This window comes from Vanellus vanellus (genome assembly GCF_965231255.1).
Source record: "Vanellus vanellus genome assembly, chromosome: 1".
NCBI classification, from domain to species: Eukaryota; Metazoa; Chordata; class Aves; order Charadriiformes; family Charadriidae; genus Vanellus; species Vanellus vanellus.
This window is the reverse complement of record NC_138905.1, coordinates 218,451,032-218,470,123: the sequence shown is the minus strand read 5'-3', so window position 1 is coordinate 218,470,123 and position 19,092 is coordinate 218,451,032. Positions and strand designations below refer to the sequence as shown.

Sequence of the window (19,092 nt, the reverse complement as noted above, 5' to 3'; positions counted from 1 at the left end):
CACTTCAGTGCAATGACAGCAAACCCCTGAAGAAATTCAGGGCGGTACATCTATTTTAAGGAAAGCTGCGGGAGCAAACAGCTGCGGGAGCAAACAGTGATGGAGCTGCCTGCCTTAACATCTCATACTGGAGCCAATTCTTGGGGTACAGAGGCTCCCCAAGAAGCAGGAGCTGCCGCCTGAACACTAGGCATGTTCATGCTCTTATAAGCAATGAAGTTTGCCACGGCGTCGTAAGCTACTGATGGTCAGCTGAGCTGCAGTAGAAGACTTGCGTCACTCAAAGTAAAACAAGATCGCGAAAGCCACCATGAATGTGGCTACTACGGCATGGGAACATGCGGGCAGAGGGTTGTAACAGCCCTATTGTAACTCACAAAGCCACAGTTTTTAACCCTCTGCAGCTCTCACGGCTTTGTCTGGGGACACACATGAAGCTGAGCTGCAAGGCTGGATGCTGGGATCTTCTGACACGGATCCTACGGCACCTACTTCTGCTTTCAACAGGGATGACAAGATGTTCAGAGAAGGCAAAGGGACTGTGCACTGGATTCAAGACAGAAACAGAACAGCTTATCTTAGCTTGCTTGTAAAAAAGGAAGACCAACTATTTCAGCTGATGACACCTTTCACCAGATGAGTGTAAAACCTGTTCTTCTGGTGCTGCCTGCACTGGATTTTTACAGTCAGGAGCTAAAATAAAGAGCACGTAATCCAAGGCACCACTGGGATTGCACTCAGCCCATCACGTGTGGATCCCAGGGACGTGACTGAACTGCAGCTACCCTCAGCACACCCACCCTGCTTCTTGCAAGGGAATTACCTGCTTCCTCTCCCCAAAAAGCAGAGAGGGAGAAAGGACCAACCGCACATCCATGCAGACCGTAAAGCTCCAGCCAGCCAAGCGACCCCAGGCTCACCGCTGTACCTCCGACATTCATGCATTGAGCCTCCCAGTAATACAGAGTCATTAACGACCACTGCAGCAGTCATGAACCAGACTGAAGCATGTGGTAATTGATTAAAAACAGACATGTTACGGTTGCCTTTTATAGCTCCAATTAAGTGTCAGCCTAATTAATGGAAGTTAGTGTGCTAATTATAAGAGTCTGCGTCGTGAGTCAGACTCAAACAAATATTGTGCAAGAAATGTCAGAGATTTTTCTCAGGCATCCAAGATAAATAATTACACTTATTTTTGTTAATTCTTAGCAACAGGATTGTTATACAACTGGACATCATTCCTGCAGCTGCATTCAAAAGCATTTAAAATTGTACAATGTAGAGCAAATATTTGTTTGAAGACAATGCAATCTGTTCCATCATTAGTAAGTCATTTTGGAATCACATTTTACGGCTGCATTTGCCAGACTGCTGAAAGTGAAGCTTCTTTTATGGAAGGTGGCCTCAAAAACATCTCTCCTCAGCTCTGCAGTGTTTTCCTGAACACCAATCCAAAATGACAGCTATCTCTCTACATTTCTTCCATGCTTTGAAAAAGCAGTGAAGTGCTGGCATTTCAAAAGTGAAATCAGCGCCATTTCAGCATCTTCTGAAACCAGCAGGAAATTCACTGCATTCAGCTCTCTACAAACTCAGGCAGACACAGCTAAAGTGGTCTGAATGACTGAGATTTTTTTTTTTTTTTTTTCAGAGCCTCTCTGCAACCAGAAAAAACAGTTGCAGGACTGCAGAGAATATCTGGAATAGGCAGAACAGCAGCAAAATCCATGATGCTATAGAAATCAAGGAGATGTGCTAGAGGACAGAGGAATGGGGTTAATTCTCTTTCAACTAAACCAAGTTTAGACATTAGCTAGATATTAACAGGCAGATGTCAGTATGAAAGGCTGAGATTTTGGGTTAGGTAGAAAAATACAGGTCCTAGGGAGAGATGTTGAACTGAAAGTGAACCAGAGAGATAATTCACCATGATAGTCTCATGGATGAGACTGGCGCAGAGGAAAATGAGAACAAAGCCAAGAATAAACTTAGAAGAACAAAATAATTCAGGCTGGAAGGGATGTCAGGAGGTCGCTGGGCCAGTCTTCTGCTCAAAGCAGGGTCAGCGAGAAGGCCAGACCAGATTGCTCAAGGCTTTAGCTGCGTCTGGAAAACCTCTAAGGATGAAGAGTGCAGTCTCTCTCAGCAATCTTTTCCAATGCTTGCCTGATGTCTTAGTGATTTTTTTGCTCCCTATACCCACCCAGAACTTCTCGTTTCAACTTATCCCCATTGTCTCTTGTCCTCTGGTTGTTCACCATTGCAAAGAGTAGGCTTGTCTTCTTGAAAACCTCCTCACAATCCTAGCAGGCTGCTATTCGGTTGCCCTTAAGCTTTTTACCTATTTGCAGGGAACTTAAAGAGGTTGTGAGATTAACAAGAGAGGAGAAACCTACTGAAGGCCTTATAAGAGAAAAGAAACAAGAGCTATGGAGGGCAAGGCATGAGGAATAAATTTATTCTGCAATTTAGGGAGGGGGTGGCCCCCAGAGCTTTTAGGAAGAGCAGTTTTCGTTAAGCAAAAGGCAGAACCGACACTGCCTGGGATGAAACGTGCCGCAAGGAAAATGCTGCAAAACAATGATGTAAACTATTAGCAAGAGCAGCTGAAAGGAGAGGAGCAGGTAGAGCTTGTGGGAAGTGCAGACGGGTGAAAGGAGAAAAAAAGGAAGAGAATAAATACAGCCAGTGAGCTGTACTTCTTGGCAACAATTGGTTTTGGCTGTCTCCAGCATGCCTCTGAATCATCCTCAGCTGTCACAGACCCTCCAGCTGAGTTCAGGTCCCCAAAGGAGCCTTTATCCTCACTGGGGCAAGGAAATACCACAAGGACTTCTCAGCAAACCATTGACATTTAAAACCAGTTATCGGGACGCACACAGACCTACAAACTTCTACCACATACACTGGTTACTGACTCATCTGAGCCTGAGAAGACTAAAGGGGAGAGCTATATTACTGAATAAAGACTTTTCTGGAGAACTTAAAGAACCTATAGATTTGTAGCAGCCGACAATGATTCAGACACCCTGAGCAGTCAACATAGATGCCATCACTGCAAAGATGAAGTACAAAGAGAAGTTGTGCCAGCTAGGCCATTTGGGTCGTACCGAGAGCCACGATGAACTCCTCTGACCTTGCCTTCAGTAACGAGCACATACAGCACAGCAGACAGTAAATAAGTGCAGGAACACCTCTCTTCCCACTTTTCCTCAAAGAAAAAGGTTAAAAACTCACAAATTATAAATGGCTCAGTGTTCTCTCCTATTATCGGTAATAGCACCGAGCAGTCCTGCCATAAAATGGGAGCTGCGAGCCCTGGACAACGTGCAGGCACAGGTATTCAGATGATACCCTATGGGCTGCAGATGAAGTCTCAGCAAGGACGGCAGAAGACTTGGTTCCAGACACATCTGGTAAGTCTTCTCCATACCTCTTCCCTGCCCAGACTTTTCCAACCACAGCTTGGAGGTAGCTTTTAGCTCATGAGCAACCTCCAAACAGCCACAACTGCCTAGCTGACTTTCTGTTCCCTACTACATAAACCCCACGGACAAATTCCTCCGTGCCTCTCATACCTATCCTGCTCCACCCCTGTGTTTTAATGGACTTCTGCACAATCCGTTTCTGCACTCCCACGTCCCACAGCAAGTCACAACAGGATATGGGCCAAGACTGGATGGGGAAGGGTCTTCCAAGCATTTCTACCTTGGTCTCCTCCCACAAATTCCTAGGTACCACTCATTTCTGAAAGCCTTAAGACTCCAGCAAGTCACCATTTCATTTCAGCTAAAGGGAATTTTTGAAGAATGGTTCCTTTTCTGGGCATGAAAAATTCAGCCTGAACAGAAGGCAGAAAAAGGGTAAATTTCATAGGATCAAATCCAAAACACATAAATCTTTACTGTTTTGGCTGCTTTGTTTATTAGGAAGATCAGAATGTTTATGGTTTTGGGGGAGGAGGAATCCCACTTTTTACTACTCTGAAAGCATCACCAGAACACATTCGTTTGCCAAGCAGCTCCAGTTACTGATATGCACTTATGTTCTTATGTTCACATAGGAGTTATGTTCACATAGGAGTCCCATTCATGGAGTAAAACCCAACTTATTTTCACAAAACCCATTCGCTTATGTTCACACAGGAGTCCCATTCACGGAGTAAAACCCAATTTGATAAACACAAATCAAACTTTCACAATATCTAAAGGCTTTCACAGTATGCAGAGGGTTAATACTGTGATGCATCACTACGGTGCTTCTGCATCTAGAAGAGATTGATCTATTTTTGAAGACTGAAGGGATTCAATACCACTTGAGCTGTAGGCCTCAAAACCTCAGTGTGCTTAAATAACATAAAAATAATAGGAGCAGGTTCACAGAACAGCTATGCCCCATTATGAATAAACACAGCTTATCTAAATTTAGATGGCACTGGATCAATTTAAAATGCCTGTAAGAACAACACACTGCTGTAAAATAGGAACATGAAGCTGTAATGTACTGCATGCTGAAGAGCATCGACTTTTTTACCCATCCCTAGAGAACAAGGTGCACCTGAGTGACATCAATGGAAAAAACATTTAGCAGACAGGTCTTGCATCTGCCCAGTTTAGCCTCTGCTCCATCCCAGAGCAGGCTGTGTACTATTTAAAGGGAACAGACTGATGTAAGAGAGTGAGATTGTATTTCAAGTTAATCATTACAATCCATACTTTTTCTTTGGACTTATTTGATTTGTGGAATTACGTCTTTCAATAAAGGTCACAACGCATGACAGTCAATTAAGTCTAACATGTACAAATGCATGTCATCCCATCTTCTTTCAGGGATGCAAAAACTCCACCACCCCTACAGTTAAACAAACCTCTTCCTTATTAACTTTTCTCAGCTAATGTCTGAGATGACGCATCAGCCTTTGGCTGCCAAGTGACCTGTGCTTCTGTCACAGCAGCTGGGGCACCACACGAGAAACGTCCTGTCCATCGAGAACATTTAGCTTGAGTATTTCAGCAGACCACAGCCATCTAGGTGGGCTGAGAAGAGACACGGTCTCTCAGCAATAACGAGTGAGGCAGAAAACAGCTTTCTGAAGAAATTTATACCTTTTGATTTATACACAAAACTTGCCCATTGAACAATTTTACTGAAGCTATTCCCCAGCAGCTAATTAAACTGTGCAACAGTGATTAAATTGAAAAAATACCAACCCACAGCTAAGCATTTATTATTTGGTTCTCAACATTGGATATGAGGCATGGACAGCAAATACTAGGACTATTAGAAACACTTGTTAGAACCTCCACATGAAAAACCAGATCTTCCAAGTTCACATTTTCTAAAGCTAGGGTTTTATCCCTCTTGTCTTCAGCAGATTTGCACTGGACAATAACTAATCACTTTAAAAGTGGTTTAAAGTCACTACAAGTGCACGACGAGTCCCCTTGGCAAGTGGCAAACAACTGCAGTGCTACCTGCCTGAGACCTGGTTTCTGACAGGCTTTATCAGCCATTCAGCTGGCAGTCAGTCATTTGCCTGAAGTACCACGTTTGTGGAGAACCCATGCTGGAAGAGCTCAGAAAACTGTGTCTTCAAATAAGGGATTGTGCTGATTTGACTCCAACTGTTTAATGTACTGATTTTTTTAATTTATTGGGAAAATTCAATGTAGATGAGGACCAAACCCCCTAATCAAAGGGAACCGTCTCTCTGACAGACTGACACTTCGACCCCTAACTATCTCAGTGAAAAATTAACATTAAAAGCTTAAGGATATTTTTTTTCAATCAAAGTCAGTATTAACTATTAACTGTTTGACTGTGATCACTTTAGTGGCTAAAATGAACAAAGTATCAAGTGTGAAAGCCATGAAACAGGAGAAATGAGAATTGGCAGAAGTAAGAAACACAACAGGAACACTGAAGGACACAGAAAAAGGAAGCTTGGGAAAAAAGGAGAAAAGAGGAAAGGAATGTGATAGCTAAAATGAAAAAGATTTTCTTGTCGAGACGTGCCAGATGTGAACAACAACAAAAAGACATTTAAGGTACTACAGTTATTAGCGACAATTCTACAGTCATTCCCATAAAGATCATGTCTCCATCCAATATTCCCAATCCATAGCAAGTAGAAGCAGATTGCTAGTATTTAAAACTAGTTCATAGACCAGAATTAAAAAGCAGTCTCATTTTCCCCTGCTTAGGCTGTCCTCTCACACCATCACCCAGCCACTGCTTCCCAATTCCTTGATGGCACGCATATGGAAGATATCTAATGGATACCAGTGGAGCAAAATTACCAACCACGAAGATCCCACAGATCAACTAAGGGCAACTAAGATGATTAAGGGCTTGGAGCATCTCCCTTGTGAGGAAAGGCTGAAAGAGCTGGGACTCTTTAGCCTGGAGAAGAGAAGGCTGAGGGGAGACCTTATTATGGCGTACAAGTATCTAAAGGGTGGGTTGAAGGAGGATGGAGCCAGGCTCTTTTCAATGGTTCCCAGTGACAGGACGAGGGGCAATGGGCACAAGTTAGAACACAGGAAGTTCCGTTCAAACACACGGAAACACTTCTTTACTGTGAGGGTGACAGAGCACTGGAAAAGGCTGCCCAGGGAGGGTGTGGAGTCCCCTTCTCTGGAGATTTTCAAGACCCGCCTGGATGCAGTCCTGAGTAATGTGCTCCAGGCAATCCTGCTTTAGCAGGGGAGTTGGACTAGATGATCTCTAGAGGTCCCTTCCAACTCTGAAAATTCTGTGATTCTGTGATCAAAGCAAAAACTTCTCATTTTGCTCACCCCGCCATCACTTCCAAATGGAGCTGGCCAGAAACCGTTAGGAAGGCAGGAACATTGAAGAAATGGGTCTTTTCCGCAGATTCCCTTGTCTCATTCGATGTCTATAAGTAAAAAAAAAAAAAAAAAAAAAAAAAAAAAAAAGAGCAAGAAGTCAGACTATCGGTGTTGAAATAAAAAGCACAGCTCCCAGCTTATTTTCCCTTTTTTCTCTTAAGAAATTACAAGAGATTGAACCAAAACACTGCCGAGATGGAATTCAACAGTGTGGCAAGTCATAATACAACGTCCCCCTGCTTGCTCAGACTGCTAACAGACTCTAAAACCTACTCAAGCAAAACGCATTAAGGAAAAACCCCACAAGATGAAGCATTCTTGGGGACTTCTCTTTCTAGGGGTCCAATGTAAATAATGTGTCTATGTAGTGAAAAGCCACACTTTAAGTGGGAGACACCACAGCTCCCACTTCCACTTTCAGTGACTTATGAGGATATGGGTTGTAGGTATCACAACTTGCAGAACAAATTTGTGAATAGTGGCACATACCCCCAGTGTCACCAGCAAAGCTTGGACACATCAGCACAGAGGAAGGATACGCAGTTCTTTTATACGTTTCTCAAACTGTAAATTGGGTCCACAGTAATTAGTTGTATCAGCTCAGCTGAGCAGAAAGTAACTTTTTAAGATGACACAGCTTCATAGAGTTTGACTGTTTGCCCAAAACTTTGCGGGCAGCACAGAGTTCGTACAAAGCTAAAAGAATACACGGCTCTTCAATCCTCACCTCTTGTCTCTTTATGTGGGTGCGTCAAGAGCTTGAAATTTTACTTCAAGAAAAGAACTGACTTACATGTTTAAACATCCATGAGCTGAATTAGAAAAGACATTGTAGAAAGGAAGGCGATAAGACGTATAATAAAATGTCAGGAAGGACATATTCACCATTTTACAAGCAAGTCTGAGAACAAGAGTGGTAGAAAAGCAGATTTTCTAGAGTAGCCTCTGATTTTCAGCTCCCCAGTAAAGTAACATGTATATAGTTAAGGGCTTGTCTACCTCAGAGTTTGGGAGCAGGTAGAGAAATCGCATCCCATGTTTCTGGGAAATGCAGACATACAAAATTAAAACCCCTTTGGAACATCTGTTGAGGAACATTTTGCCCAGGAACACACAAACGAAAGATGCCAGCCTATCAATCCAGTCTCCAAATATAAGTATTGATTTTTCACTCTTTCCTACCAAGATGAACAGTGAGGGGGGAAGGGAAGAAGTCTCTGTCGTTTGGAAGTTTGAAGCTTCACACAGCACTGCCTTCAAAATGCAATTTCAAGTCTGATGAGAAAATGGAGGAGTATTTTCCACGTCAGGTGCACTGACTTTTAGCAGACTTAAAACCAGTGCTGTTTTCTTTTCATGCGCAAATGAATTTGTTTCCATTGCAAAAAGCTGAACAGTAATCAGAAAAAAAAAAGGAACACAATATCCTCTTAAGACTTACTATTCAGTCTTCAAAAAAAGCAGAACTGAAACAATATGCAGTTGGAAACATCATAGCTTACAAATTATATACACACTGGAAAACAAACTACGTTTCATTTCAGCTTTTGCATATTTTTTCAGGTCACCAGATATTTTAAGCATAAAAAACTATGAGTAATGGAAAATTTAGCAAGTTCAGTGTTTCATTATGAAAAATGGTCTAAAAAAGTCCCATTAAAGTGATGGTATATTTTTGTTTTTTAATTTACAGGTACAAAAGTAAAACTAGCAGACCTCTGTGTCGAGCACTTTGAAAGTCATTTGAGCACAAGGACTGTGCCTCACCATTTCCCCGGCAGACACAGAGCTGACCACAAGACAGAAAGGAGCCCTCATGGCAAATAAAGTCACCAGCTTCCTGGGCTGCATTAGGCTGAGCAGTGGCAACAGGTCAAGGGAGGGGATCCCTCCCCTCTGCAGAGCACTGGTGACTCACCAAGATTGCTGGGTGAAGCGCTCACCTCCCCAGTACGAGGGACATGGACATCCTGGAGTGAGTCCAGCAAAGGGCCACAAAGATGATTAAGGGACTGAAGCCTCTTTCGTATGAGGAGAGGCTGAGAACACTGGGACTGTTCAGCATGGAGAAGAGGAGGCTCAGGGCGATCTTATCCATGTGTATACCTGATGGAAGGGAATGAAGAAGTAACCAGATTCATCTCAGCTGTGCTCGCTGAGAGGACAAGAGGCAATGGGCACAGATTTTTAAAAAGACACATGAAATTTCATCTCAAAACAAGAATAAACTTTTTTTTTTTTTAATTTATTTGCTGTGAGAGTAGTCAAACATGAGAACAAGTTGCCCAGAGAGGCTGTGAAGTCTCCATCTGGGGAGATATTCAAAACTCAGCAGGACATAGTCCTGGGCAACTTGCTCTAGCTGATCCTGTTTGAGCGCGGTGAGATGGATTAGACAATCTCTAGAGGTCACAACATGAAGGTAAATGAGATTTTTGTTTCAGCATTCTCTATATTTCAACGTCATCCCTAAGCTTTGGAGAAGTCAAAGGTTCAGTAGAAAGACAAAAGAAACTTCGAAGCTAATCTGAGGTTTGGTTGATCTACATTTACTTCCAAACGAATGCTTTCTTCTGAGATAAGTCTGAAATACCCACTTTTCAAAGTACAGTTCCTAGGAGTTATGCTAAGGAGCTAGCTCAGCTAAGTATGCCACTGCCTACAGCCACCCGACTCCCCAGCTTGCATTGTCACAGGGAGGTTGCCAGGCTCAGGCTTATTTGCCCACCTTTGATATTCCACAACCTGCCATTTTCCTCAATGAGTCGGAAGGTGTTGCTTTTGTTCTCAAAAAGCTCTGCTGCTCATCAGAAAGATAAAACAGAGACTGCCAAAAAAACTCAGATCACAAGGCAGTTTTATCTCTTCACAGCATCACACTAAAGAAAAGAACAAGTTTGCCTTGCTCCACAGAGATCAATGGAAATATGACAATTTGTGGCTGTAACCCCAGGACTGCTTCCTTTGTTTCATGGTTTTTGCAGTTCTAAAAAACCCAAACAACACCACCCAAGGATGTAGAAGCAGGCCCCTATTGTTTTCTTCAAATAAACCCAGAGTATTTGCTCAAAAACAATAAGGATATTAATAAACATACAAACATCCACATACCACAGCCCCAGAGCCATGGCTGTGGTATGAACACTAAAGTGAAGAGCCATGTACCACTCCAGTTTCTCCTACTGCAAGCTTAGTTCAGCTACATTCCTTGTTCCACCAGTGAAAAATCCCACCTAATCCTGTAGGATGCAACTTCTAAACAACGAGAAAGAGGCAGACTGGAAGCAGGAAAAGGACAGAAGAAATCAGCCGTGAAATCTCAACACTTCCCCCCAAATCCACAAACAGGATACAGCTGTCCCCAGGAGCTGGGGCTCGGTTTATTTATAATGACTTTGTGTCATTTTTCATTCTCCAAATCAGATGTAATCTCAGGGAGGCAAAGAGAAAATAGACACAACAGTATGCAACTGGAGGAAGAGTGTGAGAAAGTCCACAGCTCAACTGGACTTACAAAAACCTGCAGCCAGTTTGAGAGGCCACTGAGAGATCCTGGGATGTGCGTCTACATTGCAAGCAGCTCCTGGATGGCTTCCACGAGAAGGTGAAGAGTGAACCTTGCAATATTTAGATAAAAATTTTACTGCCCCATCACCATCCAATCACCTCTCCTCTCCACAGCTGCCCACTTCCTCTCCCTCATTTTGAGACACACAGCTTGACGAACCGCTGTCGTGAGCTGTGAAAGTCAATCCACTTGCTACAGAGGAAGAATGAAATGCCTCCTCCTTCCTTCAGAAGGGACCCCTTCAGCAACGAGGCATCCCGTAATTAGCAACTTCACATTTCACATGTACGAGCACCGACTAACCCACTAGAGGTGGTTGCTCCACTTTACACATTCAAGCACAGGATCAGACCAAGCGCCCATGCCCCAAATTTATGCTCAGCCAATGTCCTGGTTTGAGGTAAAACAGAACCAATTTTGTTCAGTAACTTCGCTTCTTATCTAGGCCTCTTCTAACTACTGAAATTAACTTTAGATCAAGCTTGCTTCTTTATAATAAACAACAGTCACTGGTAGAAGACAAATAATAAATAATAGGTGATGCTATCCCTTCACTGCTGACACTACGCGAGATTGTTTTTCATGTCCATGACTAGCAAAATAAAGTGACAACATTGTGGTGCTTTTATTTCAATTAGATGGACTTTTTTTGCTACTTCCCAAGCCCACAATACCTGCCTGATAAAAGATTAGGGGGGAATAATGTGTTTGCTTTCAGATTCTCTCAATTCCCTAGTCAAAAACTACACAGATTACAATGGGGAAAGAGGGAGGGGGAATCTGTACGAAACATCTTGATGTCTCAGAGTAAATGTGCTATAAACACACTATGATTCGATGCCAACATCAAAAGCTTTTTATTCTCATTCTAAATACGAGAACAACTGGATTTAGTACCTGTTTTGTTCTTCATCTCCTCAAATGTCTAATGATTTAATTTAAAATTATTCCCTTTGATGTCAGTCTTGTATTAACTTTTACTTGAGGCAATTAGCTTCAGGAGAGTATAAACTGTTTGATTCTGTCTTTCACTCTATGCAAGCCAAATGCACGAAGGGATCAGAGACAACTTGAAAAGCTCACAGCAATCATCGCTGTAGCTCTAGCCCAGGCCCATGCTGCTGAAGCTTCACAGCACCACATCTTTAATCCAGACCTGTCCTCTATGATGTCCCATTATAAACATGATTGGGTTTTCCTTTTTAGACAACCATGCAAAATTCATAACTTCCAAGAAGTCTTCCTTGCAATTCCAGTCCTAATTCTGATCAGCTGGACTTGCATTGGGCAATAGCAGCCGGTTCCGCTGAGACAAACATCTCATAAACATGGACTGGAATTACAGGCAGAGATGAACCAGGTAGAAACAAGCAGAAACTGCGAGAGCCAGAAAAGGCAAAAGCAAGCCCACCCTCAGCTCAGTTCCAGCTCACCCTGAGTCCTGCTGAGCACCTCTCTGAAGTCCCAGTCTCCCAGGGACTGTCTGCCTCCCAGACCATGACACATCTCTGAAGCGGAAACACCCAAGAGACACTAACACTGCAGTACTGAAGGAATGGCAGGAGTAAGTTTCTGCATCCTCAGCAACAGGTACATGTTTCCGGCTCCGCAGTAGACACAAACATGCATTCGCACCCTTCAGGGATCTAGAAACTTCTCCATTCACTCCTGTGAGCAGGTGGCAAAAAACCTAAAGACCATACCATCTCTGATTTCTGGATACGTTTTAGGTAAGTACAATATCTGGATGGTTCTTCAGGTTTACAGTTAAATAAGTATCCTTTCAATTAACGAAATAGCCCAATCCAGACCCTGGGTTCAGTCAAAAAACACCCAGATGCAATGAGGCATGTGTGTGGGAAGAGACAAGCCTGATACAGAGCACGTATTACCTCCCCTGGAGCCAACAGGTAGAGTGCAGCACTCCTCACTGTCCCCAGGAAGGAATAAAGCCACAAGCAATACAAAACACGTGTGAGATCTACTTTAAAGATCTGTAAATGCCAATACAGCTGTTGTTCTTTCTAATTCACTGCATGCTGAGTTCTTTTAAAAGGCTGTGGTTGAGCAGCAGGGAAAGTGTCTGTCCAGGTCCTCATCGTACCGTCTGGAGTGTCTTGGGCCAGACAGACTCTTCCAGAGCATAGAGCATTCCACCTTCTCCACAGCAGCTAAGGACAGTCAAACAAGGAAACTTTCCAGGGAGCAAAGTGAACAAGACAGAGCAAGAGACTCAGAAAGCAGGGAGCCTTCAACGCTGCAGACAGAGTGGGAGGCTACTGAAAATAGCAGGGAATAGACACGCAGCTGGGTCACAAAGACAAAAGAAAGGCAGATTTCCTAGGAAGCAGCCCCAGAAGGGGAGACTGTGTAAAGTTGCTTGCAACATACAAAGCTGCTAAGTATTTTAGACTTCAGAAGAAAAAAAGAAAAATGTGAGGAAAGGATCTGCCCTGAGGTAGTGAGAGAGATGGCACAGAGGAATTATTCTCAGATTAAATGAAAATAAAAGGGGCCATCTCACCCTGCTGATCTGAGTTCTCCTTATTTCAAAAAATTACCTCATCCTACTTTGCATTTGACTAAAACACAGCTTGCAATATTAAAAGCTTTCTTGCCATTTTCAGTAAGTTTACTTTAAAGAATGAGGCACAAGCAAGGTGCTTCCCCCCTCTAGGGTTCCACCAAAGGCAGACACCGGCAAAGGTGCAGAAATACACAAATCGGAATTGCTTATGTTCTCTATGTAGATTAGGGTCTGCCTGGCTGTTCTCACGCTTCTGACAGTTTCTCCTCAAACTTCTCTTCATCCCTACACTTTTCAGATGTAGGAAGTCTCATATACAAAGGACTTCTCTGGAGTTCTTACCATCTTGTATTTATTTATTTTTAAAAATCTCCTCTGCTTACCGCCCTCTTTTCATTGTTATGGTACTTCATTCTAAAAATATTTAGCCAAACTGATTTGCAGAGCAGAAAGGGAAGAGACTCTCCCCCATGTCAAGTCTGAGTATGAGAACATCCCAACCAAAGCTATGTACACGTTAATGAGTATGCCCAAAACCAAACAAAGATAATGAGGAAGCTGAACATATAAACAAACACAAATCCTACAGGATTAAGAGGTCTAGGAATCAAAGATCATATGCCTCCAAAAAAGCCTTTTCCTTCTAACTCAAGATATGTGAGACTTGAAGAGATGGGGGAAAAAGTAAAAACAGATTCCTACTCTTTTCACTTTCCCCCATTTCCAAAGAATGCATAGGCCTGAGCAGCCACTAGACATTAGTCAGAGGATTAAAATTGTGCCAGTTGAGAGAAGAGAGCTATTAAAAGGCAATGGTTGACAGTGGGTGCAAAAGCAGCCTCTACTTGGGTCCTAAAGGCTACTCAACCAAAGTTTTCAACTTATTCCACTGGCAGCAGGACAGCTAAACTGAAGAGATTATCAGTTTCCTGCACCGCCCAAGGGAGCTAAAAAAAAAAAAAAAAAAAAGACAGAAAAAACAACCTGTGTATTGTAACTACTACAAATTCAGAAGCAATAGGACACCAATTTATGTTCTGGTCACAACTGGAGGATAAGCCTTAAAACTTTTAATACAGGATTTAAATTGAAAAATCTAATTTGCAGGTTGCTTTCATTGATTCCCATCACCATAATTCTTGGCTGCTGCTCAAATATAAGAGGAACAGGAATTTATTTTCTCCCTTGGCCTGTGCAAGCAGTGAATTAAGGGCTCGTTTAAAAGTGTGTGGATGCAGCAGATGGGGAATGTGTTGATGCTTCATTTGATTAAAAGCATATAGAGATTCTGGGTTTGCTGCAAATACCACACCCTTATTTTTATGTCTGACACCCTTATGTCACCCTTATTTTTATGTCTGACAGCCTCACATGCACAACCCAAGGAAGGCTTAATCTTCCCCAGATTTCTATTGTCAAGAACCAGTGCTACTACTCCCGTGAAGTGGTCACAGAAGGATAGCAAGTGGTCCTGGATCTCTGCTAGCCATCACCAACTCTGAACAGAGCTTTGCAAAAACAAAACAAAGTCCTAAATTAGGCCAGACAATGAAGTAGTGCTCAAAGAAGAAACGGGAAATCAGGGAGAACTTCCCAGCAGCAAGTGGGTTTCTGAAGCCCTTTCTTTGTGGCACATGCCATTAAATGGGATCTGACCAGGCACTCACGCCACACCTTTCAAGCACAGCTGTCACTACATTTCTGCAAGGCAGGTACTATTTACACCTAAGCAATCACACTGGAGAGAGAGAAAGAAATTTGCCTTGAACTGTGCATTTAGTTAAGATCTAGTTTACACAAGTTTCAGACTCAGAATTGAGCACCTCAATCAACACTTGCATCCGTGCGTCTGTTACTACCAGCCACCTACGCTGTAGTCCTGCGTCCTTTACAGCTTTCAAGTGGATACAATTTGTACTAAAGACGTAATATACTGTACAGCTGCAAACTGTATAATGTTCTCATCATTAAGTGTCACTTGTTTTCACATCTTAATTTGCATGCAACAGCCTGGAACGAACCTTTGGTAGCATTAAGGGATCTCAATTAAACAGGAGCGATTTAGTTTAGCTAATCAACTCTATTGTCCCAGCAAGCAAAAAGCTGAGCCACATGTACCGGTCTGGAAGGGAATCACTAGTAGCACAGGTTAGACCTTGAGATCCTGAAGAACCAGTATGCGGAGGCTTTTTGTCACGAGGCTGTGCAGAGAGTGGAAGACATGATCCCGCAGCAAGCAACTGCTACCTCAACAATTTTTCTTTTGCTTGCAGATGATTCACCAGCAAGGCTGCAGCCAACACGCATAAGTGGCAATGGATGTAATTGTTTGAGACAGAAGAGTGAATTTCAAATATAGAGGTATAAAAGGCAGATGGAATTTCTTATGATTCATGAATGTGGGGGTTAGGAATCCTGAGAAATCTGTGGGAAAGATTTTAGCGGTTATAGCTGTATTTAAGTTTCATAGGAGGTTTTGACCCAAGATGTGAAGTATAATGATGGATTGCGGCAGTAATTTGGTGGATGGATGGGGAGACTTGGCAATACTGGGGGAGAATTCCGACATACAACAGGAGCAACTTGTAGGGAGGAATATATACACACAGGTGAAAAGGAGTTTTAGGTATTGCTGGCTTTGTTTTAAGGAGTTATCTCATAGTGAATTATATTCTTCATTTCAAAGGTAAGAAATACTTGTGCATATTAGGACTGTTTAGTTTGAGGAGTAGGAGGAGGCTGAGAGGAGACCTCATCACTCTCTACAACTATTTGAAAGGACACTGTAGAGAGGTTGGTGCTGGTCTCTTCTCACAGGTAATTAATGACATGGCTTCAAGCTCCAACAAGGTAGATTTAGACTGAACATTAGGAAAGAATTTTTCACAGAAAGAGTGGTCGGGCATTGGAATAGACTGCCCCGGGAGGTGGCTGAGTCACCATCCCTGGATGTGTTTAAGAGACGTTTAGATGTGGTGTTGGGGCATATGGTGTAGGGGAGAACTTTGTAGAGTAGGGTAGATGGTTGGACTCGATGATCCCAAGGGTCTCTTCCAACCTAGACAATTCTATGATCCTATGATTCTATAGTAGGCTGTCCTGAATGTCCCAGCCCATCTCTTAGGCTCTTATGATCACATCTTTGTGTTTATTAAGATGTTACACCTCCCTGTCTTGTTCTTTGCAAACTTTTCCATAGCACCAGGGACAGAAAAAACTCACTGTTTTTCATATATGCTCATTAATGCATAAAACAGCAATAAACCAAAAAAAGTAAGGCATCTGTTTAACTCTGTCTAAATTACTAGCTAAAGCAAAGGACTGCTCTATTAAAAAAAAAAACATAATCACAGAAGAACATAAAGGACAAGTTTTGTAAAGACAAGCATTTCCTCTAACCTTCAATGACTCCAGAATTGCTCTGCAAGCAAAAATCAAAACAAACTTCATGCAACCCAACTTACCTCAATTTGAAAGAGTTCCCCAGCACCTTCACAGTCATTTGATGTAATTATGGGGGTATGAATATGCACATAGCCATTATCCTGGAACAGACAGAACACTAAAAGTTAACTTGTTAAAGATATCAAATGTCAACTTCAAGGATGACATCAACCAGCACACATTATAACTCAGCTATTACCCCCAGCCACTACAGACTATGCACTCTTTTAAGCAACTTCTGCCTTACGTGGACAAAGACAGTGGACAAACTGAATGTTAGGATGATTTACAAGTCAGTGTTTACTACTTGTGCTTTTTCCTCCATGTTTCATAAAGAAATTACATTTATGCCATTACCAAGGGCTTTTGCAACTGCCCACCTCCACACCATTGCCCTTTCTTCTCACCTCCTCCAGTATTTTTATATTTTTGGGCAGTTTCAATCAAATTCACCTCTACAGCCTCAGCACTTCAGTTTCTTCCAGCTTTTTGGAAGCCGGTGGTTGGGCAGAGGACATTCTCTTAGTGTTCTCCACTAAGAGAAATGACCAAGTGTATTAGATGGCAGAAATGACACACTGCATGGGAGACGGGCCTTAAAAAACCCAGACAGCATGAAAATGTCAGTCCCACCTCACATCTTCTGAGATAGAAAAATCAAATTGATTTTAAGAGACAAGATATACTTGGCTTGGTCACCTTCTAGGTACCCGGAGAATTACCCATTCATGTAGCAGTTCATACAGTCAGCAGAGGCCTTGGAAACCAGGAAGGCTGTATGAAGAACGAACCCCTATTCTCTGGGTCTCTCTGCAGTGCAGCCATAGGCTTTTAAAACAGCTGCAACCCAATTTTCAGTGGATGGGTACATCAAGCAGACCTCAGACAATCACGTACAGCATGTTAAGAGGCAAAATCGGGAACACAACTCTACTATCAGCTTCCAAACTTCGGCTCCCTACAGAGATCACTGGTGGAGCACAGAGACCACACCTATGCATGAAAACGAGAACCTGGAACTAGCCGACTTCAGCTGCGAACAAAGGATTTGTTTTTTCTTGCATCACTGTAGTTGTCTAGTACAAAGGGAATCCCTTTAAAACCAGGGTGTGCCAGCATTACCATGAAACAGGCAATGATGTAGCATAACCCATTGTCTATTTACACAAAAGACTAATAAAAAAAAAAAAGCGAATGTTTCTAAAAGCTTCGTTTCACAGTTTTTACCACAATAATATAAACCAACCATTCATGACTGGTCCCGGTCCTTATCACTAGCTATTTAAAAGACTAAGATGACAGGAGCAGTATTTACTGCCAGTGCTGAGAATCAAGCTAAAATTAATTTGGACCAAAGAGTTCATACAGACATGCAATGCATTTTGTGGAAGCATCATAACACGATCAAGAGGGAACAAAGTCCCTGCGGTCAGCTCTAGGCTACCTTGGTTACAGGTGCAAAGACTCTGGCTTGCCTGGCAGGAGCTCCTCACCCAGACCCAGTTACTCCACAGAACAGAAGTTTTGGAGCCGAAACTACTTGCTTTGCCCAGGGAGAGCAGATTCAGCCTAGCAATAAAAAAAACCCAACAGGTCTCTCCCATAATCCCACACACACTCCTGAGACATGCTGGTCATGTGGCCTCCCAAACCTACATGAGGTTTTGGGAAATTGTCTAAATTACAGCAACTGCTGCCATTGTATGAAGAAAGAAGCACATTCCACACAGAAGACCCCTTTACATGCTTTGGAAAGGAATGTGAACTGCACAGGTCTAAAAGTTGAGAATCCCACAAAAACCTCTTGCGTAGGTCCCCTTATAAAAGTTCCTAAAATTCCTCAAGTCACATTACTGGTTCTGCCAAAACTGGAAGTTAATGTGCAAAGTAGAGGTTGCCATTCACATTGCAACCATTTCACTGTGCCTAGGAACAATGTTCCTATCCCACATGGACCACAATACTCAGAAGAAGATTTAAAGATCACATTTTAGCCTTCGACATCCAAACCAAAGGCATTTGGCATTAGTCATTCCCTGCTGGAAATGAACAGGCTAAAAAATAGAAGTTTTTAAAGTTACAGAGAGTCTACGTAATTTTGTGTATTCAAAAAAACCCACTTATTTTCTTTCACCATTAAGCTCTTTACAGCTTTGCACAGTGAAAATGCTCCGCTTATACTTTCTAGTTATCGTATGTTCTGACATTGTCAAGTTGGAAATTGCAACATTCTTGGGATGATGTAGGTGGCAATTTAAAAAGACTGCTTTCCTTCCATCAGAAATGGAGCAAACCACAGACGTTCCTGGTGCTAGTAGAGTCGTGACACAAGCATTTGCAAATATCAGGTCTGTGACCAAATCTTTCTCATCCCTCTAAAAATAACTTTAATGTAGCTGTTGATACTTCGTATTTTTTAATACTGCTCAGCTCTTGACCATTTTAAACAGGAAGGTATGTCAAAGTCTGAGCTGGAGTTAATTTGGAGAAGTAAAGCCTCTGTCAGAATAAGATGCTGTTTTGTATCTCGGCTGGCTTCCTTGGGCATGTTTGAAATCAAAATTGTTGTAGGCAATGCCATCTAGTGGCGCGACACCAGCAAAGACCGATTCCCAACAGAGCTGGGCTCCGTCTCACAAGCTAGCACAGTGCTGACACCGCCAGCAGCTTTACCTGACACAGTATTTCTATTAAGCTCT

The 19,092-nt window shown here is 42.5% G+C and overlaps 1 protein-coding gene across 1 annotated transcript in view; it reads right to left on the bottom strand.

Annotated features, from left to right (window-relative positions):
• NARS2 (asparaginyl-tRNA synthetase 2, mitochondrial) overlaps positions 1 to 19,092 on the bottom strand; it is a 54,733-nt gene that overhangs the window by 29,588 nt on the left and 6,053 nt on the right. Inside the window, exons 5-6 of the mRNA XM_082490046.1 lie at positions 16,414 to 16,494; positions 6,801 to 6,901 (exon numbers count right to left, since the gene is read on the bottom strand). Coding sequence (XP_082346172.1) covers positions 6,801 to 6,901; positions 16,414 to 16,494 — 182 coding nt within the window. The remainder of the gene's footprint in view (positions 1 to 6,800; positions 6,902 to 16,413; positions 16,495 to 19,092) is intronic.